At 41.6% G+C, this 24454-nt stretch overlaps 1 protein-coding gene across 5 annotated transcripts in view; it reads right to left on the bottom strand.

Moving 5' to 3' along the window:
• PTPN13 (protein tyrosine phosphatase non-receptor type 13) overlaps window positions 1-24454 on the bottom strand; it is a 173096-nt gene that overhangs the window by 5238 nt on the left and 143404 nt on the right. For 3 of the 5 annotated variants that reach the window (XM_081959190.1, XM_081959194.1, XM_081959191.1), the window contains exons 28-43: window positions 23929-24143; window positions 22607-22705; window positions 21709-22061; window positions 20604-20778; window positions 17144-17302; window positions 15727-15898; window positions 15090-15300; window positions 14484-14554; window positions 14115-14170; window positions 11319-11445; window positions 10254-10388; window positions 9104-9183; window positions 6942-6997; window positions 5383-5489; window positions 2993-3141; window positions 1108-1198 (exon numbers count right to left, since the gene is read on the bottom strand). In XM_081959190.1, the coding sequence (XP_081815316.1) occupies window positions 1108-1198; window positions 2993-3141; window positions 5383-5489; window positions 6942-6997; window positions 9104-9183; window positions 10254-10388; window positions 11319-11445; window positions 14115-14170; window positions 14484-14554; window positions 15090-15300; window positions 15727-15898; window positions 17144-17302; window positions 20604-20778; window positions 21709-22061; window positions 22607-22705; window positions 23929-24143 (2256 nt within the window). The remainder of the gene's footprint in view (window positions 1-1107; window positions 1199-2992; window positions 3142-5382; window positions 5490-6941; window positions 6998-9103; window positions 9184-10253; window positions 10389-11318; window positions 11446-14114; window positions 14171-14483; window positions 14555-15089; window positions 15301-15726; window positions 15899-17143; window positions 17303-20603; window positions 20779-21708; window positions 22062-22606; window positions 22706-23928; window positions 24144-24454) is intronic. The other 2 variants (XM_081959192.1, XM_081959193.1) reach the window with 2 other exon arrangements.

Below are 24454 nucleotides of genomic sequence, written 5' to 3'. Positions count from 1 at the left end.
TCAATGTACTTATAGCCATAGTATTATTTCCATCCCTATATCTTAACTATGAGAACCAGTTTGGTGTAAGGCACTGGTCTAGAAACCAGGAGACTGTGAATTTTAGTTCTACCTTAAACACAAAGCCAGCTGGGTGACCTGGGGCCAGTCATTCTGTCTCGGCCCTTGGAAGGAGGCAATGGCAAACCACTTCTGAAAAACGGTGTCAGGAAAACTGCAGAGACTTCTGCAGGCAGTCACCAGGAGTTAAAATTGACTTGAAGGTGTGTACACTTATCTCACGGACTATGGGGCATCTTAAGCTTGCTTTCATATAACATGTGCAATTAAGAAATAGATGATATAAAACTGGATGTAGAGTTTGTAGTTAACAATATCACTGACTGCTAAATTATTATTATTTCTCTAGGACAGTGATGGCGAACCTTTTTTGGCTCGCCTGCCAAAAGCGGGGGGAGCGCAGGGGGTTCGTGCACGGGCTCCACACCCATAATGCAGTGCGCGACCCCCAGCATGCATGCGCTCATGACACGCACGACCCCCCATTTTGTCCATGTTTTTTTCGCCCTCCCCAGGCTCCAGAGGCTTTAGAGGAGCCTGGGGAAGGCGAAAACAGCCTCCCCCGCCTCCGGAAGGCCCCTGAAGGCTCTGGAGGGCTTAAACTGGCCTTATGAGCAAATCGGAAGTCTGTTCCCGAACCTCCAGTTAGCCCGTAGGGCTGATTTTTTGCGCTCCGGAGGCTTCAGGGAAGCTCCTGAAGTCTCCGGAGGGCCTCCGGGGGGGGGGGGGATGTTTTCGCCCTCCCCGGGCTCCTATAAAGCCTCTGGAGCCTGGGGAGGGTGAAAAATGGTCTCAAAAAAAGGCTAAAGTCAGCTGGCCAGCGCACGCATGCAACGCGTGCCATAGGTTCGCTATCCCGGCCCTAGGATATAATTCCTGCTGAATTATTTCTCTCCCCCCCCCCCCGAAAACTCACCCACACTTCTACAGGTAATCTATTGACATAAATATTCCATCTGTTGCTGTCTCAAAGGCAGTCATTAATGACTACAAGAATTAAAAATAATAAATTAAATAATAAGAGGGCTTTTGGAAATGAAGACTTACAGGGCAGAATGTTCTTATATCTATTCTTCTTTCTGTTTTCCTTCGTTTGGCCAACCAAACATTGATCCAGTGGTTTTAAATCATGAAGACTCTGTAATGACAAAATATTCCTAAATGGATGAAATATTGTTTAAGTCTTCTTTTGCCTTTAAAGAAGAATATATTACATTAAATATGGTCTATATCACCCAGATCAACACAGATGACTGAGAGATTTGAAGTGTGAGATAAGGTTTAGTTTAATAGCTTGATAATGGACAATTAGATTATTCAATTACAGGTTTAGATTAATACTCTCCTGAATAGATCTTGCAATTAAATAATTAAGCAAGGTGTAAATGACAAAGAACCATGGAAACAATGATGGCAATAAAACCTGGGATCATTTAGCGGAGTAGCAAATGTAGAAAATAATCGATATTTTATAAAATGATTGAATAATTTCGACAACGTTTGTATTTCTCTAGTGTCAGGAAATCTTATCTCTACGAGATAAGTTCTTATGGACATCTTGTTTGGTGCCCAATAGATCCTTGATCAAACTGATATTCATGGAAACTCGGGTTCCTGTTGGCACCAAATTACAGGTAGTCCTCGACTTACAACTGCAACATAGCCCAAATTTTCTGACCTTTCTTGCCACCCTGGTTAAATGAATCACTGCAGTTGCTAAGTTAGTAACATGGTTGTAAAGTGAATCTGGCTTCCTCATTGACTTTGCTTGTTCAAAGGTCGCAAAAGGGGATCACACACCCCGGGAGGTGGCCACCGTCATATATGTGACCCAGTTGCCAAGCATCTGAATTTTGAGGTCATGATACAATACAATACAATACAATACAATACAATACAATAGTAGAGTTGGAAGGGACCTTGGAGGTCTTCTAGTCCAACCCCCTGCCTAGGCAGGAAACCCTATACCGTTTCAGACAGATGTTGCAACCGTTGTGTGAAAAAGGCCATGTCACTTTTTAAAGTGCTGTTGTAACTTCGAATGGTTACTAAACAAATGGATGTAAGCCAAGGACTAACTAGGACTTCCTTGTGGTCTGCTTACAGATATTCCATTATCCAGCTGGCCAACATCATCAGCACCAAGTCTGAGCTACGCATATACTCTTCTACAACTGGACCCTTAGCAACCTTCCAAAATTATGATGGACCTGCAAAATGTGACTTATGCCCCAGATTTGAAATCCCATAATGACCATAATTTAGGCATTCAGCAACCAGCCTGAATTTATGGCTCATTTAGGGCCCTGCAATCACACAACCATAATTTACTATTTGTTTTGCTGGAAACTGGCATTTACTTCTGGTTTCTGGTAAAAACTGCCCCATAGCAAACGATGGGTTTGCTTAACAACTGTGTCGTTCGCTTTAAAACCATCACCCCCCCCCAAAAAAAAAATCATAAAACTGGATGTGGTCACATGGTGACTTTTACGACCCTCATGACTTATTACCAAAATGTTGGGTTGAATTACGGTTGAGGGCTACCTGTGTTAAGGGAGGGGGAAAAAACATTAATTGTAACCTATACCGTGTTTCCCCCAAAATAAGACAGGGTCTTATTTTCTTTTGACCCCCGAAATAAGTGCTTGGCCTTATTTTCAGGAAGGTCTTATTATTTTTGAGGTGCAGGTGGCGGCGAGCGTGTTCACCTCATGGCTGCTGCTGTGTTGCAATATTTTCAGGGAGGGCCTATTATCTGGGGAGGTCTTATTTTGGGGGAAACAGGGTAACAAGGAAAAAAAAAACATTAATTGTAAATATCCTCAGGTTTCCCACTGAAGCAAAAGGGTGGGTAACACTATTATTTTGCCATCACAACAGAGAACATTTTTCCTGTTTTCAGGGTTGCCTTTACAGAAGTTCCGCGCACCTCAATCTCCTTAGATGGGACCCCTTGTTCCAGCACGCCCCGTAGCTTCTGAATAGTTGATTTTAATTTGGTTCCTGTGTAGTTGCCCGAAGGAAAAATTTTGACTACTGGAAGAGCGGCAAGTTCTTCATTGGTGATTAATGGGCAGTCTGGAACAGAAAGTAGAACAATGTATGGATGTCAATAAAAATCCACATAAAAACTCCTTACGATGCTGCTAACTTATGAACTACAGCAGGGGTGTCCAAACTTGGGAACTTTAAGACTTGTGGACTTCAACTCCCAGAATTCCCCAGCCAGCAATGCTGGGAGTTGAAGTCCACAAGTCTTAAAGTTCTCAAGTTTGGACACCCCTGAACTATAGCAACAGTGGTCCCCATGATATAGTTTGCAGGCTGTCAGAGGCTGATTAAAACATACTATGATGACAACCTTTATAAAGGATCCCATAAATAACCCAAGTGGTAAACAACTCCGAAGCATTAAACCTCCACATTCAATCCTTAACCCTTACTACGACATTTGGATTTTCATTCCATTTACAACACCTACAAACCTATTTCATACTCACAAAAAAGTCGTCCCTTTCCACAACTGATCGATCACAATCCTTTTCCTCTCTCTTTCACAATGAAAACCCTCAATTACATCCATGAATTGAAAGGACGTAATTGGCCAATTTAAGGAAAGACCAGTCTAATTAGTTTGCCTTCTGGTAAATGTAGATTTGCCACATCTGAGCTGCAAACATTTTGGGCAACCACTAGATGGAAGCAGGTGATACAGGAAACTCTCCATTCAATAATTGGATGTTTTGTCACCAGCCAGTTGATTCTGGCAGCCTTGTTGTGAATATTGTAAGGAAACTTCTTCCTGTCCATCACTTTAGGAGATTTATCCCAGAATAAGGGAACATTTCTCTTATGAGAACTAGAGCTATCAGCTTTGAGCTAGTTGCACAAATCAGGTAAGTACTGAATGGCAAAGAGTGAGAGCAGTCATCCAGAATTTTTCCAGCCCTATTAATATTCAATTAATATTAAATGGCCCAGAAAAATAGGACAATATTATATTAAGTGGCCCAGAAAAATAGGGCAATATTATATTAAGTGGCCCAGAAAAATAGGACATTGCCACTAAATTATCTAAATTATCTCGACTTTCAATAATTGTCTGCCTCTCATTGACAGTGGCAATCTAGACAGGTAGACCTACATTTCTTCCAGTTTTTTTTAAAAAGAATTTTATTGGTTTTTAAAAAAAATTTGGGAAAAGGGTAGATGGATATACCAAAAAAATTTTTGGGCAGCTCCATCGTGCTAGAGGTAGGAATCTCTCCAATTCTCACAACTTTTTACAGAAAAAACAAAACAAAAGATAAAAGATAAGCAGAAACAGCATCTTATTATACATTGTATCAACCATGTGTTCAATCATCTCTTTTGCCACTTTCTAATATATCAACAATTAGAATGATATTCCAGATATATTTATTTTTGTGACCCCAGTCTTTCCGTTATTGTTCCCTCCCCCCTGTCTCCAGGCGGAGCCGCAGCCCCTCCCTCCTTCATGTCTTGTGTGTTGTCGCCTTTTTCACTACTTCTTATATTTCCGTCCTCTAGGAGGGCACTATGCTTTTTAATGAAGGCCTCTGCCTCCACAACTGTGTTAATTCTAATTCTGTTTCCCTCCCAGAAGATCAGCATTCCTTCTGGCAATAACTTCCAGTTTTTAAAGTTCCATGCCTCAAGTCTTGTCAAGTGACACATCAACACATCGATCACACATGCAACCATTACAAGGATTACAAACTTGACATGAACATCTTTCCTGCCTCAATGCATTATATGGTCAAGCAGTAGGCTGGGAAGAGTCCACTTGCCCAAACGCTTGTGACTGCAGTAAGTCACAACTTGGGAGGAATTCTCAGAGACCTCCAAATTGTCAACAAATTCTAATTTTCAACATGAAAACAAGAAACGAGATTAAATATTTGAAAAATGATTGGAGTCATTGACGACATTTAAATGTACATCAAGTCCAATTTAATTTGTCTTAGCATTTCATAGTTCTCGGTCTTGATCTTGCAGATATTTTGGAGTGTGTCTCTTCCTGAACAGAGCTGTACATCTTTGAAGATAACAATAGTTGATTTAAGGTAGCTTTCTAGATAAGAGAGTACCAGATCATTCATAAATATGAAAGAAATTAATCCTCAGGGATTCTACTGCCAGGTGAAGACTAAATGTATTCTTTGGAAAACTCTACAACTAGAAATCTAGTTTGTTACTATCAATATAACTGTTTCCAGGATTGACTGACATTAAAATATGACAAATGCTGGGGTTTTAGCAGTTATCCATTTGGAGAATACAATAATGGCTACCTACCTTTAACAGACTGTGGCTGGTTTATTGATTCAATTGGCAACTCCTCACTTCCCCAGGTAATATCATCATCATCATCTACCTGAGCTATCAAAGGTTGTTGAGGTAATCTGAAAAAAATATGAAAAATACATTCTTCTAAGACAAAAAAAATAGACATCTCTTGTCCAAAAGACAGCATTCGTTTTAACTGACAGAGGCAACAAAGCATAATGGAATTATTTTCTTAATCAGAATGATGGGTATAAAAAAGTGAGGTTTTTTTTCTTTTTTTGGAAAAAGATATGTCACTTACATTCTAACACACGTGTGTCAAACTCGATTGTTTCACGGGCCGGATCGTGATGTATTACAATGTTTTTTGTTTTTGCGAACCCAAGGTGGGCATGGCTTGTGGGCTTCCACAACCCTGTTCTAACAGCTCACCCTACTCAGGAGTGTCAAACTCAAGACCTGTGGGCCAGATCCAGTCCTTGGTTTGCTTAGATCTGGCCACCATGGAAACATCAAAGGACCGGCACACGGTGCCTTGGCCCAGCCCAGGCAGACTGGGCGCTGATCTACAATCTGACGTGCTGTAGGTCTCCATGGCAGCTGAAAACAGAGCTCATGAGGCCTGCGCCCGCCCTCCCTGAGCTCTGTTTGCATTGACAGAATACTGGAGGAGGCCGGGGTAGCTGAAAATGGCCACCTCCAGCCCAGGCCACCACAAGCAAGCCAACATGAGTGGCATGCCCACCCTGGCCACACCCACCCTGGGCCCCGCAAGGTAAAACATAATCCTGATGCGGCCCTCAATGAAATTGAGTGACATCCCTGACCCTACTGGATGTTTCATGAAAGGATATCAAAAATAAAGAACAACCTAAAAGTAGCAGGAGAAGGCCGAGGCCTGTAGCCTGCCATCTGAAATCCAATGAAATAAATCCATCACCTCAATTACTGATATTAAAAGGATTGCATCGTATTTTAGTGAACGGGTTGCGGCTGCTAAACCCTCAAATGGAAAAATCGTGATTTCTTACTGAGAAGGCAATAATCCCAGACAGGTAAGCATGTTCAAGCTCATTGATTTCAAGAAGTTTATGCTGTTTTGGTTTGTGGCCATCAAGTAAATATTAGAACAGTGAAGAAAAACAGTCCACTATTGAGTCTTGTAAAAAGAGTAATCATAGTTAGATTTGGGAAAGGCTTCAGTTGGTGATCTTGTTAGTCAAAATAACAATAGTAACAACAACAACAATAATAATTTTATCGTACTTGAACATTCTGACTCTACAAAAAACCACCCTTCTTGGAACAGCTTACATCCTCCAGCGTTACCCTAACAGTTCCTAGGTCCTTGGTTAGGACTCGACCTGTTGAGCTACCAACCAACTCCAAAGGCTGTGAATATCACCAAAGATTAACCAGTAATAATAATCATCACCATCCTCACTGTCCCATCCTCTTTTGGAACAATTTGTTTTCAAAATCTCTGTAGTTTTCTGGGTATTTCCAAAAGGTATAATCTACCGTTCCCATTATAAACTTTTATGTATATCCCCAAGGGAAGGACTCACCGTCCACACATTCCGTTGCCATTGCAATGTTCTTCACAGCCATTTATTTGGGTCTGCTAGGGAAAAGGCAGATTAGAAAGAGTTTGCAATCAACTCCAGACCAAACAAGGAAGAGGGAATTTCCAGACTATAAGAAATTTCCCTGCCTTTCTGCAATAGAGGTTTCTTTAGTGAAATTTCAGCCAACCTGACATGGTACTGGAAGAGTGTTGATTGTTAGGAATGCAAGCTAACAGTTAGGTTAGCAATATATAAACCAGGATGGTAGTACTGTTTCTTTAAGTACTGCTGTAATGTGATTGGTTGCTGTTACCCCAAGCAGCCATAAGAGGGAGCCAGAATGACTGTTAGCTCTCTGTTTGTTAGACACTGAGCAGTGGATGTATGGTGAGTTAATGTGTTATTGCTACTGTTAGCCTAAACTGATTATTTGATACTGGACTGTGTTTGAAGGATCATTCCTTAACTGAGAACATTGTTAACTGACTGACTAAACCGTGTATGACTTGGACTGTAAATTGAACTCTGAATACCTCTATATTTCCACATAGTAAACTACTATATTTTATACTGTCCCTGTATGCTGGTTTGTGCGTGTTCTTCCATATCACTCTCATTACGCTTCTCTGCACACTCGCTCTCCTAACGGAGAGCTTACTTACTTAACACTGATGTTTTAATTATATAGCCTATTTGCATACTGGTAAGTCTCCACTTACAACAACTGTTCAAAGTTACAATGAATCTCCTGCCCTAAAAGTTACTTACAGCCTGTTTTCAAAGTTACAATGGCTGCCCCTCCCTTGCTACTACATGATCACATTTTTGGGTCTTGGAAACGGACGCACCTATATGGCCGTGGTCATGTGACCATAAATTATGGGGGTTTTTTTGGCTGAGTTTTAGCATTTGCCTCCTGCATCTGGCAACAAAAAACCCCCACCCATTGCCCAATGACTGCATCGTTTGCTTAATGACCACCACAAAAATAAAAGCATAAATAAATAAAAATTAAAAATCAGGTCCAGTCACATAATGCTTTGCCTTACGACCACAACAACATATGACTGTAATTCCAGGCTCAATTATATGATGAATAGACAACTGCCCCAATGTATTTTTTAGTCTTGTAGGATCATTCCACAGGAGGATGTTCCTCGAAGAGTTTATATTAGAGTTTCAGTAGAGTTTATGATTGGTTATACAGGTTATATTTTAACTGGAGATATGAAGAAGTTAAGGTTAGGATTCGACTTTACTGAAGACAAATTAATAGGACAAATTTTATTTTTCGGCCCATTAGATGCTCCAAAGTATAAGATGCACCAAGATTTTGAAGAGGTAATTTTTTTTAAAAAAAGTTTTTGCACTCTGCTGGCCTCCCAAGCCTTCTGCACGTCTCGTTTTATTTAAAAAAACAGGGCATGCATTGAGCTTGAGAGGCCTGCAAAGTGCTCCTGGGGGCTGGGGGCAAAAACGAGCAAAAAAAGGCCCATTTTTCATGAAAACAGGCCCATATTTATTTTGTGCAAAAAAACAGGGCATGCATAGGCTTTGGGAAGCTTGTAGAGTGCTCCTGGGGGCTGAGGGAACGAGCAAAAAAAAAAAAGGCCCGTTTTTGCTCATTTTTGCCCGCCCTAGGCCCCAGGAGCACTTTGCCGGCCTCCCAAACCCTCAGTACATCCATTTTTGTGAAGGGGGCAGGGTTTCAGGAGGCCAAAAATGCTGTATTCAGTGTATAAGATGCACTCAGATATTCACCCTCTTCTTTGGGGGGAAAAGGTGCTTCTTATACTCTGAAAAATACGGTAGATCTTCATCCTGTGGCAGTTAGATTATGGATGAGATTATTTACAAAGTACTTCTCTATTGGAATATAAAGAAGTGGGGATTAGGGTTTTGATTAATTAAGGACTTGGTTGTCTGTCTTTCTGTCTGTCTGTTTAGGTACTTTTTTGATTGTTTGTTTGTTTGGCATTCGTCTTATGAGGCACAGTGGGATAGGACTCGATCGAGGACTGTTTTTTTTTAATATCAAATACACATTTAGCTCATCCCTACATTGGACAGGATGAGAGCTCAGCCAACAAAGACAAAGAGAATGCTGGGTAGAAAAAATCTGGGTCTGCAAAAAAAAAAAAGTATAGAAATAATTATGATACCTCAGAAAAATCTTCCGGCAAAGATGACCCATCGTAGTCTGTGTCCTCTGATTTCTCTTCCAAAAGTTTTCCATTGGTCTCTGCAAAAAGAGAAACACACTGTGGGAAAAAATGCCAACATGAAAAGTACAGATTGACTTTAATTTGCACACCAAATATAAATGCATGCATACCCATCTGTTGTAAAATAACAAAAGCCTGAAAACCCAGACAGTCACTCCCAATTAGGGATGAATTGGGAAAATAAATAGGGACAATATGGATGGGATTGGGGGGGGGGGGGAAGGAAACCCACATTAGTCTTGGAGACTTAATCCTCTTGTTTCCCACTGAAAAAACATGGAAATTGTGTTGTTGTTGTTAGTCAACAGTTTGCCACCAGCTTTGCAACAGGACAATCCTGGAGGATTTTAGAAGCTGCAGACTGCCAGACAAGCTGAAGGCTGCCCACCCGTTCCGTGAAGGGTTTTTGTGATTAAAAAAAAAGACAAAACAAAGAAGTGCAAAAACAAGAGGACAATGTGAAAAACAAGAAAATATAGACCTTTGTGCAATTCCATGCATAATGTTGCACAACTGAACAACTGAAATCTCAGTCAAAAGTCCCTTCAAGTATCTTAAAGGTTTAAGTACACTGTGGCAAGAAACCACAGAAAGTCAAAATGACTATTGAAATTTACATTTCTTAAACTCCCAATAGAAAGATGCTTCAAAATTCAGACACCATTACTCAAAAGTCATTTTTCTTTCAAGAATAAAAAAGAGTGTGCAGAACCCTTCCAACGTACAATACATTAATTTTTGCTTTTCCTGATTTGTTTTTAGTTTGGGCCTTCCCACCTGTAACTGAAGTTCAAAATGACAAAGGGTTGCAGCTGTTTCAAGACAAAAAACTTAAAACAAAGATTTCTTTAAGCAACCCTGGTTCTATTCATCACAAGTACTAGAAAAATGCTTCCCAGGATTTTAACATTTTTGCAAACCAAATTAGCATTGAAAAGACATCTGCTCCATGTATATTAATGATCTGATAAACGCTCCACTCTCAGAAAAATTAATCTTGCGAAATCACATCACTATGGAGCTCCTCCTGCTTTATGGTGTGCAGACCTTATAACCTGGTTTTTCTGAGGTTTTAACTTAGCCACACCTGCATGATGGGTCTCAGATGCAGAATTATTACGATTTAGCAGATTCTGAGCTTCTTCGTCGACAACATCTAAAAGGTACTGAATAACTTGATTGTGATCATCCTCATCGTAAGAATCTTCATCTTGGACTTCTGCTATAAAGAAAAATCGAACATTAATATTATTGGTGGGGAGAAATCAAGATAATACAAAAAGGACTGATTGTGATTCTCTCTTGGGAATGGATCTATTTTTCTGATGTGCTATGTATGTTTTGTATTACATCATGCTAGGGGAACGATGTCAGGGCCTGGCCCAAAGATGATAAACGAGATTCAATTCAAGTTGAATCTTTTTATTTGCTTACACCCAACTGACAGTGCCTTGTCAAACTAAAGTCATAACCTTCTACCCTACATCCTGAGAGATTCTAGGATGCGGCTATCCTTTATCCCTTCTTCCCTTTGCCATCCAGCTCGGGATAGTTTCCTAAACTGGGCCTCTCTCTGGGAATGCTGTGTGTTGCCAAAACTCCAGCTTCCCCTGCCACTCTGGGTGCACATTTCATACGATATGATTAAAGTTCTACCCCTAGAATTTTTAGGAAGCATGACCATCACTGAGAATTCTAGGAGTTGAAGTCTGCACATATGGGGGTTGCCTGAACTGACGCTGTCTGCATTACCAAAGTTAATGCATAAAACAGTGGTGCATATGATTAAACATTTGTAGTGGCAACATACATTAATATAGGATGAATCCTTCAAAAAGAGTATCATTCTTCTAACGTTGTTTCTTTATTATATTTTTATCCTGCCTTTATAAGTAACTCAAGGTTGGGAACATATACAATATTTCTTCTTTTCCCCCACAACCGCCACCTTGTGAGGTGAGTTGTCTAAGAGAGAGTGATTGGTTCATAGTCACTTAAGCTTTTGTGCATAAGGCAGGACTAGAGCTCACAGTCTCCTGGTTTCTAGGTCAGCATCTTAACCATCATACCAAACAGACTGTCTAATTTGGATGCTATTCCAGAAAACTCCTAAGACTTAGAAAAATGGACAATTTTATCCCAGTGTCATTACCTTTGTTGTTGTTGTAGGTGGGGAAATCTGAGGCCTGGAAAACTGTGTCACTTGGAGGCATTTCTTTAGAGATGAGATCCTGGGTTAGGCTTTTCAGTTGGAGACTGTTATTTGTTTCACCATTAGTCTAAGAACAACCGAGACGAATTAAGCTTTTTTAAACTGAAGAACTCCTTGTGATATACGATTAACTGCTTAGACCCGTGATGGCGAAACTATGGCACTGTGCCAGAGGTGGCATGCAGAATCCTCTCTGTGGACACGCTTGCCATTGCCGGCTGCTTTTTTTTTTTGTTTCTGGTATGTGCATGCACGCTGGCCAGCTGATCTTTGCACGTGCCGGAGCCCTGGAAACCCAAAGACCAGCTGGCCGGCGCACACCCAAAGACCAGGTGGGCAGAGAACACAGGCGCACTGGCCAACAGGTCTTTGAGTTTCCAGGACGGTGACACACGCTCCGGTTTGGGCACTGGGTGCTGAAAAGTTTTGCCATCACTGGCTTAGACGATGAGAAGGATTCAAAAGATCCATTAGTTTACTTTCAAAAAATCTCAATTAAATCCTAAGAATTACCACAGTTGGCAAAAGCTGCTTTGAAAGCCTATAAATGCAGAACTTCTTTAAAGCAGTTGCATCTCTTTTCAGAGTTCCAGCTGAGACTGAGATAAGACATAGCTACTTGCATGAGCTGAGCATTAAATGGGTGACTTAAAGCCTGAAAATTGGATCCGTGTATCCAAACCGCTTAGAGAGGGCTGTAAAACACTGTGAAGCGATATATAACTCTAAGTGCCGTTGCTACTTATCCGTCCATTTTCCTATCTTTACTAACATTCTACCAAGGTGCACATTTGTCTTTCACTATTTATTTGATAACTATAGTTTTACTTTCTATATGTTGTGTTATACATTATGTGGCATCTTTCATCCCCATTTGGCAACATTCTTTTATATTTTAGATTTTTCACATCCAATCATTCTTTTCAAACCTTCCATTGGTATAACCACATATACATCTGTGGCACTTTACAACATAACTCTCTGCATTGTGTTCCAAGGAGCTTTCATACCCTTTTATGCTTGTTTTCCATTTATTTATTCCAGTCATTATCTTCTTTTGTATACAGGAGTCGTATTTTCTCTTCTTACGATTTTTCCCCCTTCACATTTTTTCTCTATTTCTTTGTAGATTTATGTCTCTTTTTTTTCTAAGATCTATTCTTGTAATTTCCAAAAACTGATTTATCCACACACCAAACCTCTTATCCCATTGTATCCACCACTTATTCCTTCTATCTCTCATTATAAACATGCAGAGCAGTTATGGTTTTTGATTCATTCCGCTGCCATTTGTATGAACTAATGATTATGATTAAAACGATATTTTGTTTAAGCAGATGCTATCTGGGACCATTCTCATTCGTAGCTCAATTACTTCTTTGTACTTTGTTGTCTTGTTCTCACTCACCCATTCATATCACATAACAATACATATTTCTAGATCACATTAAATCAGAGCGTGGCACACTTTTCTTCCCAAACTTATTATTAGCATACACTAGAGCAGGGGTCAGCAAACTGCAGCCCTGGGGCCGCATGTGGCTCTTTCATCCCTCTAGTGCAGCTCCCTGTCGCCAGTCAGCTCCACAATTGATAGGGCTTTCGGTTAGGACATGTAGAGGAAAAAGGACGCCGCGGTTGTAGGAGACTCTATGGTGGGGGAACCAGATTTCCAGTCGGCTCCAGAATAGAAGGGCGGGCTTCCGGTTATTTATTTATTTATTTAATTAGATTTCTAGACCGCCCCCTCTCCCCGAAGGGACTCGGGGCGGTGTACAGGTATAAAGGTTAGGACCTTTGTGACTCTTTGACTGTTTAAGATTGATGACCCCTGCACTAGAGTATAACATGCAATAACTACCAATGGATAGATTTCTGCTTTCATGTACATTTGCGAAAAAAACCCTAGATGACACCAATTCATAGGCTTTTCATTCATGGTTAAATCTACATTTCCTTGCTTGAATTCAATTCCAACCCAAACGATCCTTCAGCTTATTATATCCATACTTCCTTCAGATGTATGCCCATCCTTTCTCTTAATTTCACAGGTGAACAAGATGTATAGGCAGTCCTTGACTTGTATAGTGAGTGTTCGGAGTTACAACGACACTGAAAAAAGTGACTTATGACTTACAACCATTGTAGCATCCCTATGATCACATGATCAAAATCCAGACATTTGGCAACTGACTCATATTTATGGCTGAAGTGTCCCAGGGTCATGTTACACCTTTTGCAACCTTCTGACTAGCAAAGTCAATTGGAAACCAGATTCACTTAACAACTGTGTTACTAACTAAATAACTGCAGTGATTTACTTAATAAACATGACAAGAGAAGTCATAAAATGGGACAAAATTCACTTAAGAAATGTCTCACATAGCAACAGAAATCTTGGGCTGGATTGTGGTCAAAAGTCAAGGACTCTCTGTATTTCCTTCTGACTGACTGTAGTAATGAAATATTTCTCTTTTCCAGTTAATTATACCCAGTCATTCTTGACTCACCATAGAAAGCAACAAACAAGCTAACTATAAATGAATGAATGACTGAATACCTGAATGAGCTCTATAATCCAGAGCTTCCTAAATGCATCTCCTTATTTTACTTTTAATGGTGTTCAGTGTATTTCTTTCAAGTGTTTTTGACTGTAATTTTATAATCTTATAATTCATCACTGTGCTTCGTGTTTTATAAGTGCAAATTATATAAATAATGTTTGCGATTACTTACTTTGCAATGATCAGGTCCCTTTTCTGTTTTGCTACAATGTTCTCCCTGGAAATGGCCTTTATTAAAAAAGAAGGCAGGGGAGAAAACAAGATTGGTTTATTATTATTTTTAATTTTATAGTAACAGATAAAATTATCTGGCCATGAAAAATATATTATTTCCTTCAGGTATCAAGTAAACATTGTCAAATATTTGAAGTAGGCCTGCCCCCTAACCCCAAACTCTCATTCAGATCAAACTTATGGAGTAATTATTTATATTGGCAAAGGAATTCAATTAAACTCAAGATGACATTCTCTTGAAAATCATTCATTACCTTAGGATATTATTCTGCAGAAAGGGTCAGCATGTTCAAAATTATGCCCTTACCATTCTGTTTGATCGACTTCAGACCAATGAATTCATGTTCTTTAGCTTTTGGAAGTATCGGGTGGCCATCTCTGAAATCAGATTTTAAAAAGGCTTACATACAGCTTTTGCCTTGGATACAAATGGATTTTACCCCTCTGAATATATTTAAAACTGGTGATGTTTCACCAACTTTTCATAAGAGACAGGTCCTGTCAGAAGTACCTAGTATCATGGAATGCCTAACAGGTCTTCGGAACAAAAGAAGTTAAGAAAGGAAATTAGAGAAGAGATTCAGGAACAGGAAAACGTGAGAAAGAGATTCGGAGTAAGTCTGCCTTAAATACACATGGTATTAACTGTTTGGGACAATTACATTGGTAGGCTTTCAAGATTCGGCTTCATTACCCTAGAGGTAAAGGTAAAGGTTCGCCTCGCAAATATGTGCTAGTCATTCCCGGCTCTAGGGGGCGGTGCTAATCTCCATTTCAAAGCCAAAGAGCCAGCATTGTCCAAAGACTTATCCGTGGTCATATGGCCGGCATGACTAAACACTGAAGGTGCACGGCGTACCGCCTGCAACCCACCACTGGACCAATTGCACGAGGTAAGCCTTCCAGGGAATACCTTGTTGCTTTCAGGATCACATTTGGAAGAGCTATTTCCAACGCCCTCTTGGCTTCTTTCAAGGTCATTCCCTGACTGCTGATCCCATTAATATAATGGATGATATCCAGAATATGAAGTGTTCCCTCCATGGCTGCAGCAGACTTGGGGCTGATATCACTAATATATAACACTTGATAAAGACTGTCATGACCGCCAGCAAGGGAAATACCTGGAAGAAAGGGAGAAAAACTTAGCTGCAAAGGTAGAACTTTAAAGGCAACAAAAGGGGATCCCAAAATCCCAAAGCAGGGGTGAAATGCTACTGGTTCAGGTGAACTGGCATTTCTGACGATCAGCTGGGTGACGATCAGCTTTGATGCGCGATTTATATTAGCTAGAATCGTCGGATTTCCTGCTTTCCAGCTAATCAAAATTGCGTGGCACAGCGGATCCTCTCTCCCCCCCTCGGCTCTTCTACTTATCTTTGCAGACTTGGGAGGCTTCAAAATGTTCCTTTTTTAGCGCTGCACAGGTGTGTCACAGGTGCACATGCATGAAAAGTGCACATGCGTGTGCAAAGCACGTGCTTGGTAGCAGACTTCAGAGGATGACACCGCTGTCCCCCCAAAAAAAGGATGATGAAACGTGGGATTACCTAATTCTTCTTGAGCGCAGGTAATGCTAATGTCAGGCAACAGATGAGGAAATATAGGGATCTTAGGTTGTTCCAGAACACGTCCAAGCACCAACATGACCATCTTTGGAGCAGCTCGGAGATAACTGACCGCATCTGTGTGGCTCATGTTAGTAACATCTATTTCATTAACCTGCAGGTGTGAATGTCAAAGAAAGAGAGAGGGAGAGAGGGAGAGAGAGAAGAGAAGATGTGGGGCTTATATACATTATTGATTCAAAGAAGTCAATAGATATTTGTAAACTATAAAAATGATTGTTAACTAACAAAGAAGAAAGAAAACACAAATGAAGAAAAAATAAATAATTGAAACTAAGAAACATTCGTCAAATAGTTCACAGTATTAAAGATACTCGTCGTGTCTTATAACACAAAGTTATAGTCATGTAGAGAACCAGTTTGGCGTAGAAGTTATGGCACAGGCTAGAAAATGGGAGATCGCGAGTTCTACTTCCGCCAGAGGCACAAAGCCAGCACTGGTGACGCTGGGCCAGACACTTTCCTCTAAGCCCTAGGAAGGAGGCAATGGCAAAATTACTTCTGAAAAACATTGCCAAAAAAACCAGCAGGAACCTGTCCAGGCAGTCTCCGAGAATCAAGTATGATTGAATGGAGGGGGAAAACAAGTCAGGTTCATAAGATACTAGCTGAATAAACAATAATAATCACCACCACCAGTTAAAGCCATTGCAAAGAACCATTCCAATAGTTCTCAAACAGATATGCACTTCAGAAAAATGCTATCAAACAATAATTTTGAGTTAGTGATGCACAATGTTTGCGTTATAGCTGAACTTTAACCCTGTTCCTTCCCTCCCCTCAGTCTGTGTCATAAATCACATCCCCAATGAGGTGCACCCCTCCCAAGCCTGCTGCAGTAATCTGAGATCCGACTTCAGTCGACGGTATGCATGGAACGCATTCCCCCCCTTCTCCGACTATGACAACATTGGGAGTTGACACTATATTTGCATAACCTAAAGAGCACTTGTAGCAGCTCGGGACCCCACCTCTGTTTCCTCCAAATAAGTGGCAAGATACAACCGGTACGCCCCGGTACAGGCATATTGGTGTCTGCTGGGAGCACCAGGTACCGTTCCAGTACGGTGCTCTGGAGGGCCCACTCGCCCTCCTTACCTGTATTTGAGCCGAGCAGGGCTTACTCGCACACAGCATACGGCACCTGCACAATGCTCCGCTGAGCAGCTGGAACATCGCAGGCGGTAAGTATGCTGCGCATGTGCTGTGCGCATGCATGTGGTGGACGCCCAGCCCTGTTGCACCGTACCAGTTGCAATGGGATCCGGAACCCACCACTGCTCAAATCCTTTTCTCTTGTACAGATTTTATATGTTTTAAATTTGAAAATGTTTCTCACTTTGATTAGACGATCTCCGGGTCGCAACCGCCCATCGCTTTTGGCAGGATCTTGTACTACATCGTGGATGTAACAGCCGATATTATCGCTGCCTTTCGTCACCGTGAAGCCAAGGCTACCTTTCTCGGATTTAGTTAGAACTACATGGAGTTCCACTTCCTAAAGAACAAGAGACTTTTATTATATACCAGGGTGAAAGGCACGATGGTGCTGTACACATCTAGCATCTAATGTGCATCTAGCAGGAAAACATAAAAGAGGAGATAATACAGCTTAGTCAATATCTGCACAGATAATTTACATAAAACCTGTATCTGGATATAGGAAAAACGGCTTATGCCTAGTTATTTTCTTCCAGACTTTAAAATATATATATAAAATGGAAAAGGTACATAAGATGGGAAGTTCAGATCCAAAAATGTTTCTGCTGTAAGTTAAAACATTCTATGTAGAGATTCTAAATCTGACCGTAATAAAGATTCCTCCCTTGCACATATGTGCTAGTCGTTCCCGACTCTAGGGGGCAGTGGTCATCTCCGTTTCAAAGCCGAAGAGCCAGAGCTGTCCGAGGAGATCTTGGTGGTCATGTGGCCGGCATGACTAAAAGCTGAAGGCGCACAGAACGCGATTACCTTCCCACCAAAGGTGGTCCATATTTTTCTACTTGCATTTTTACATGCTTTCGAACTGCTAGGTTGGCAGAAGCTGGAACAAGTAATGGGAATTCACTCTGTTATGCGACAGTAGGGACTTGAACCGCCGAACTGCTGGCCTTTCTGATCGAAAAGCTCAGTGTTTTGGCCACTGAGCCACCGCGTCCCTAGGGACCACTGAGATGTCTTCGGACAGCGCTGGCTTTTTGGCTTTGAAACGGAGATGTGCACTGCCCCCTAGAGTCCGGACGACTAACACATATGTGCGAGGGGAACCTTTACCTTTACCTGACCATAATAGAAAATGTAAATGCAGGTAGAGTCAAAAACATCATTGATTTAATAAATTTTCCTCCCCAAAGTTTCTCTTAGTTGCATAGTAGCTTTCTTCCTTCTGTTTTTGAAATAGAGTAAAGAGTAAATTAACTTATGCAAAAAACAAACTCCTTCCATTCAGTATCTATGGAGATTCTCAGTCATCCAGGTCATGGTTGTCCCAAAAGTGCTTTTTCAAAAGGCAAGTGGACTTGTTTTTCCTTCAAGACAGTTAGCTTCTCATCCAAAAAGCTTCTTTACTTCTTCTTCCATTTAGTAGTATATTAATGGCAAGGAAAGAAATTCCTATCGTTCTCTTCCTCCAGTAAATAAAAATAAAACATGGGAAAATCATGTTGGGTCTTCTACATTGCATCCGGAAGATAGTTGCGGATCTTCTATGTTGATTTTGACTTTCCATCCGTCAATGTTAACCTGAAGAACCTACCATGTCCTTCAAGTTACTTCTGAGAGGCATCCTACAGAATCTATTTCAGCAACATCTCAGTCTGTCGTGGTGTTATCCCCTCCAGGCATCTCTCAACCCAAAAGAACAAGTTTTTAAGATTAAAACAATTATGTTTTAAGGGTTCTTGTGATACTTCTTGAAGATGTTCGGTCCTCGATGACTTAAGGTGAATTTTATAGGCTGGTGTTATATCTACACCAGAAGGTCTGATAAGCCAGCATAATAAATAGCAGTGATGCAGTAGGCAATTATCTTTCTGGATGGGTATCTTGAAGAAGATACAAGAAACATTGGTAGCTTAACCGACTGCTTGTGAACTGACAGCCTTCGTGCAAGACAGCCATTTATCTTTTAAGAAGAGACTTTATACCTTGCCATCTTTTCAAAAACTCAAAGTCAGTGAACAGAATTTCTCTTTCATGCAACTTATCCACCCAACAATTGGCTCAAATAATTTTGCATGAACTAAGGAGTGATGCATAATTCAGTATTATGCAATGAACTTCAAGTAGGGGGTGGGGATTTCAGCTGGACTTCCTCTGTCCTAGTCTACTACTTAAATCACGCTGGCTTTTAGCTTTAACAGCTTAATTTTAACTTTAGCTTAACTTTAACAGCACTTTCACATAATTCCGTCTCTCTGATAGAACATATTTTATTCATTTCTTTTTTTCCTACTTTCTAATATTTACTATTATTGTTTTACTTCTGATATCCTATCCTTTTTCTTCTTCCTTTCCTTGTGTTTTTGTACACATTTAGAGCGTTCCATCTTCGTACTGCATCATTAGTAACTTTCTGCAAGGAGGGGAAAACCAGCGCAAAGCGTACTTATTTGTAAGTATGCAAATCAGGAAGTTGGGGTACTTTCCCAGGGACCAATTCATCAATGTGGTTGGAGACATCAAGCTTCAATTTTCTGCTTGAAAAAATAGATTCTCTTCAAGTCAAAAAGAGCTACACTGACATTTGTGAGGATTAAAGGTGAATGAAACTTTATGTTTCCATCTTCATCAGTTTAGCTTCTGACCATTCACTCCATTTCTATTCATTCTACCAAGTTTCTCTTTGACTTTTGTCCTCCATATAAAAGAGTCAACGTTCTTATTACAAGACTATAGAATTCTTTCCTCCCCTATTTCAAATTAACACTGACAAAAAGAGAGCTCATTAGGGAATATCCCACTTGTAGTCAAATCAGGTTGATCTTAGAAGCAAAGCAAGGTTGGTATGGTTAACAACTGGATGGAGAACATCTGGAAAGTCCATGGCTATTGGTGTTGTGGCCGTCCAGCGGCCAGGGAAGCTGGCAGCAGATTCTGACAGTGAGGAGGTTGGGGAGGAACATGGGCCAGTCCTGGATTCTGGGGAAGGCTCTGATGAGGGCTCTGTGTCGGAGGCAGAGAGGGGGCCAGAGCCATATGCCAGTTAACAGCTGCCTTCAGAGTCAGACATCAGTGAGGCAGACGAACAGCTGGAGCCTGATCCCTGTATGCTCATGTGCAGAGTTGCCAGACGAAGGGAACAGCTAAAGAACAGGGGTTGACTTGGGAGTAAGGCCACAGGTGGATGATTTTATTTCCCAGAGGACATAAAAGAGGAGCGAAAGGGGAGTGGAGTTTGCAGGAGAGAATTAGTTCGCTTAATTGGTTTGTGACCCTCCGAGACTCCTTGCCAAGTTCTGCAGATATCAGCCTGGCAGCTCTCCAAGCCAGATAAGGTCTGTGACTGTAAATCCTCCCTTGAAAGACTTTGCTGGATATGAATGAAAGGAATTCACAGTCAATTAATAAAAGGTTTTTTTTTTTGTCGGGACAAGAAGTTTGCTTCATGATCTCGGGAAGCCTAGGTCGGAACTTTTGGCCAGACCAGCCTTTTTCAATCTTGGCCACTATAAGATATATGAACTTCAACTCCCAGAATTCCCTAGTCAGCTTTTCAGCTAAGTAACCTGTATTTTGTTGAATTGGTGCAATTTACCCATACCCACAATCGACAATCAGGAAAAAAAGTAGGGAATTACTGGTTCATATTCATCTGCATGTTTTTCAAGCTGATTGAAAAGAGGTGCCAATCTGCCTTGTGGAGATGTGAAGTCAGAGACAGAAGAGTTGAATTTTTCTTCTGTAAAATTAAGCGTGATGGCTCTTTGGTTTGCTATGGGTGACAGTTCCATTAACAGAGGTGATGGAGGATTGCTACAAGACAAAACAAAAAGGGAGGAAAAAGATTATTTCCAGTGTCACTGACACAGTTGATAGAGTTGCCAGCTCCAGAGGTACGGGAATTTATTAATTGTGTTAAATTTTCAGCTTTGAAATAAGGCTTTCAGGACACTCCATCCCAGTTAACCCACCCTGATTATCTTCATATGGGAGAAAGAGGGCATAGTTTTTCCCAGAGGAGTGTGGCGAGGGCAGTTTTCCATTCACCGCCCCGAGTCCCTTCCGGGAGAGGGGGCGGTCTATAAATATGAATAATAAATAAATTCTATCTCTCATTATTTAGCCCAAAGCAGGGGTCAGCAACTTGTGGCTCTGGAGCCACATGTGGCTCTTTCACTCCTCTGCTGCGGCTCCTTGTCACCGGTTGGCACCACAATTTTGAGAGGAGCTTCCAGTTGAGGGCGGGGAAAGCATGCCAGGAGGAGGCTCTATAGCAAGGGGGTGGGTTTTCCGGTCAGCTCCACAATTGATAGGGCTTTTGGTTAAGACAGATAGAGGAAAAAGGGTGCCGCGCTAGGAGGAGACTCTATGGTGGGGGAACTGATCTTCTGGTTGGGTCCAGAATTGAACAGGAAGATTCTGGTTAGGACCTTTATGGCTCTGAGTGTTAAAGGACGCTGACCCCTGCCCAAAGACTTTTCTCTTAGCTCACTGCCTTCGCATTATCAGAAATGAATTGGAAGACAAGTGTATTAGACAAGGGCTAGGAACATTTTGCTAGCAACCAACATGCCTCTTGTTACAAAAATTCAATCAAAATCCACTATTTTGATAAATGCACAAAGAAGACATATGGAACTTGCCAGTTGCCTTCAGGAAGTCTGACAGGGCTCAGAATCACACAACTGAACAAATAAAACACAAGCAAAACGAAATGCTATGAGGTCAACCAACGAAACATGCCTGTTCTCCATGTCTTGCTTCCTAGACGACTCGTGAGGAGAGCAAAACGCTGCGTGGATCGCTTCCTTTTGCTTGCTGGACGTCTCATAAGGACTAGGTGCTTGAGGTGCTGATTGGCTTGGGGTTTGATACAAAGCAGAATTCCACGTTGGGCTGGCTGGGTTTGTGATGACTTCCTCCCCTCCGCTCCCACTGCTGTCACTGTAGCTGTCTCTCCGAGAAGGGGACCTGATCTTCTTGCTCTGGTCAATGGCTTCGTTTTCATCAGAGCTATCATCTTGCTGTCCGTTAGGGGGAGGCAGGTTTTCTTTGCCCGCTTTGGGGAATATTTGTGGTGGGGAATGGATGGGGGTCTAGAATAAGCGTAAGAAAATAATTGTTTGACAAAATGACAAATGATCCCCAAAAGGTTATCAGAATATAAGAAGGACTTATAGAAGGACTAGGGGAGACATGATAGCAGTGTGCCAATATCTCAGGGGTTGCCACAAAGAAGAGGGAGTCAAACTATTCTCCAAGGCACCTGAGGGTAGAACAAGAAGCAACGGGTGGAAACTAATCAAGGAGAGAAGCAACTTAGAACTGAGGAGAAACTTCCTGACAGTGAGAACAATCAATCAGTGGAACAGCTTGCCTCCAGAAGTTGTGAATGCCCCAACACTGGAAGTCTTTAAGAAGATGTTGGATAGCCATTTGTCTGAAACAGTGTAGGGTTTCCTGCCTAGGCAGGGGGTTGGACTAGAAGACCTCCAAGGTCCCTTCCAACTCTGCTATTGTGTTGTATTGTATAATATTCATGAACTATTATATTTTTGGGGTGAGCCTGTAAAGGTTAGATCTTTGGAAACCGTTATGACCCTGTTTTCACAAAAAGCCAAGTATACTTCTTAATTCTTACCAATAACGTAGGATCAATCTCCGGTAATATTCCAGGAAGCGGTCTGCAGAGGAGAAGGGTGACTTCGGGAGATGTTCCCCTGAGAGCTGAGATGACTTCCTGAAGGGCAAAACATGATTCATAAGCTACATTTGGCACCTGCCTGCAACGAATAGGGTAACACTTAAAGACGGGAGGAAGAATCTTTTGGGGCTGAAGGCCACACTTGAACTTTGACTGAACCAAACATACGTCAAGGACTGATTTCAAGACACAGTAGAAGGTTTGCAATAGTGGCAAATATCTGTAGCTCAGTTGTAGGATGAGGGTGAAGGTTTATTCTCCAAGCTTGTGGTTTCCGAATATTTTGTTACCGAGGCTGTTCTTGTGTTTATAAAGGCTTCGTGTGGTCACATCTCAATGACCCTCACCTGATGTAACCTCCCCATCACAAGACCCCCCACTGATGAGTTATACCTAACCTGATCCATCGCAATACCTATCACAAGACCCTCACTTGACACACCCACACCTGACCAATCACAAAACCTACTGACCATCCAAAGTCCTTATAAATGGAAGGACATCCCCTAAACTCTGCTGAAGATGTTACCTACCCTGATAATGAAATGTTCGGAAACCAACCCACAAGCTCAGAGAATGAACCTTCACCTTCTGTTGTGGCTTGCCAGTGGCAAGCAGAGCCAGCAGCAGAGTCGGACAATGAGGAGGTTGGGTAGGAACAGGGCCAGTCCTGGAGGCTGGGGAAGGCTCGGATGAGTGCTCTGCATTGGAGGCAGAGAGGGGACCAAGGCCGTCTGGCAGTTCTCAGCTGCCTACCGAGCTAGGCAGCAGTGAGGCAGAGGAGCAGCTGGAGCCTGTTCCCAGTGTGCGCATGCACAGAGCTACCAGAAGAAAAGAACATCTCAGAAATCAGGGTCTACTTGGGAGTAAAGCCACAGGTGGACGGTGAATGGCCCCTCCCATAGGAAATAAAAGAGTAGCAAAAGGGCATTGGGCTTTTTCAGGAAACAATTCGTTCATTCGTTCGTTCCTTGGTTTCAGGAGTGTGAAGATCTGTCCGTGAATCTCAGAGACTCTGTGCCAAGTCTTCCCTTGCACAGCACCTCATTTGGTAAATATTTACATGGCAGCTTTCCAAGCTAGATAAGGTCTGTGGTCATAACTTCACCTTTGAAAGACTGTTTGCCAGGCCTTTGCTGAAGGGGAATGAGAGGAATTCACATTCGTTTAATAAAAGGGGTTTTGTTGGGACCAGGTCTCTGCCTTGTGCTTTTTGGGGAAGCTTAGGTCAAAACATCCTTAGGGTAGAAGGCACTAACCTGCTGAGATAATCCTTTTAGAGAAGAACCATTGACTTTCATGATGACATCTCCGACCTCAATCTGCCCACTCTCTGCAGCTGGTTGTCCCGGAAAGAGCTTTTTCACCCTGACTATACTGGAACCCGGCTGTTCTGGGGAGACGCTATCTTCCCGGCAGAAGCTGAAGCCTAGGCCAGAACTGTTTTTCACGAGTTTCACTTCAAATGTATTGTCTGAAAAGGAAATGAACCACGTTAACTGTGCAACTGAAGATGCTGACGGTTCAATCTGTACACGCTCACCCTACGCCTTGAATCTGAATAAGCTAAACTGTATCTGTAATAATCAGAAAGCTGAATGTTGCTTGGTATGTAACCTAGGACGTTGCAATTGTTCCAACAGTATGAAAACAGTATAAAACACTTGGAGAATGAGATCCATCTGAAAATAGCATTAGGATTCCAGGACAGATAAAAAATGCAGGAGCCAGGAAGTAGTTTATAGATGGGCAGTGAAAAATAGATTATGATTTAATCTATTGTGG

The sequence above is a fragment of the Natrix helvetica genome, assembly GCF_964273705.1.
Source record: "Natrix helvetica genome assembly, chromosome: 7".
NCBI classification, from domain to species: domain Eukaryota; kingdom Metazoa; phylum Chordata; class Lepidosauria; order Squamata; family Natricidae; genus Natrix; species Natrix helvetica.
The sequence above is the reverse complement of the archived record's forward strand: the minus strand, read 5'-3'. Positions and strand labels throughout refer to the sequence as shown.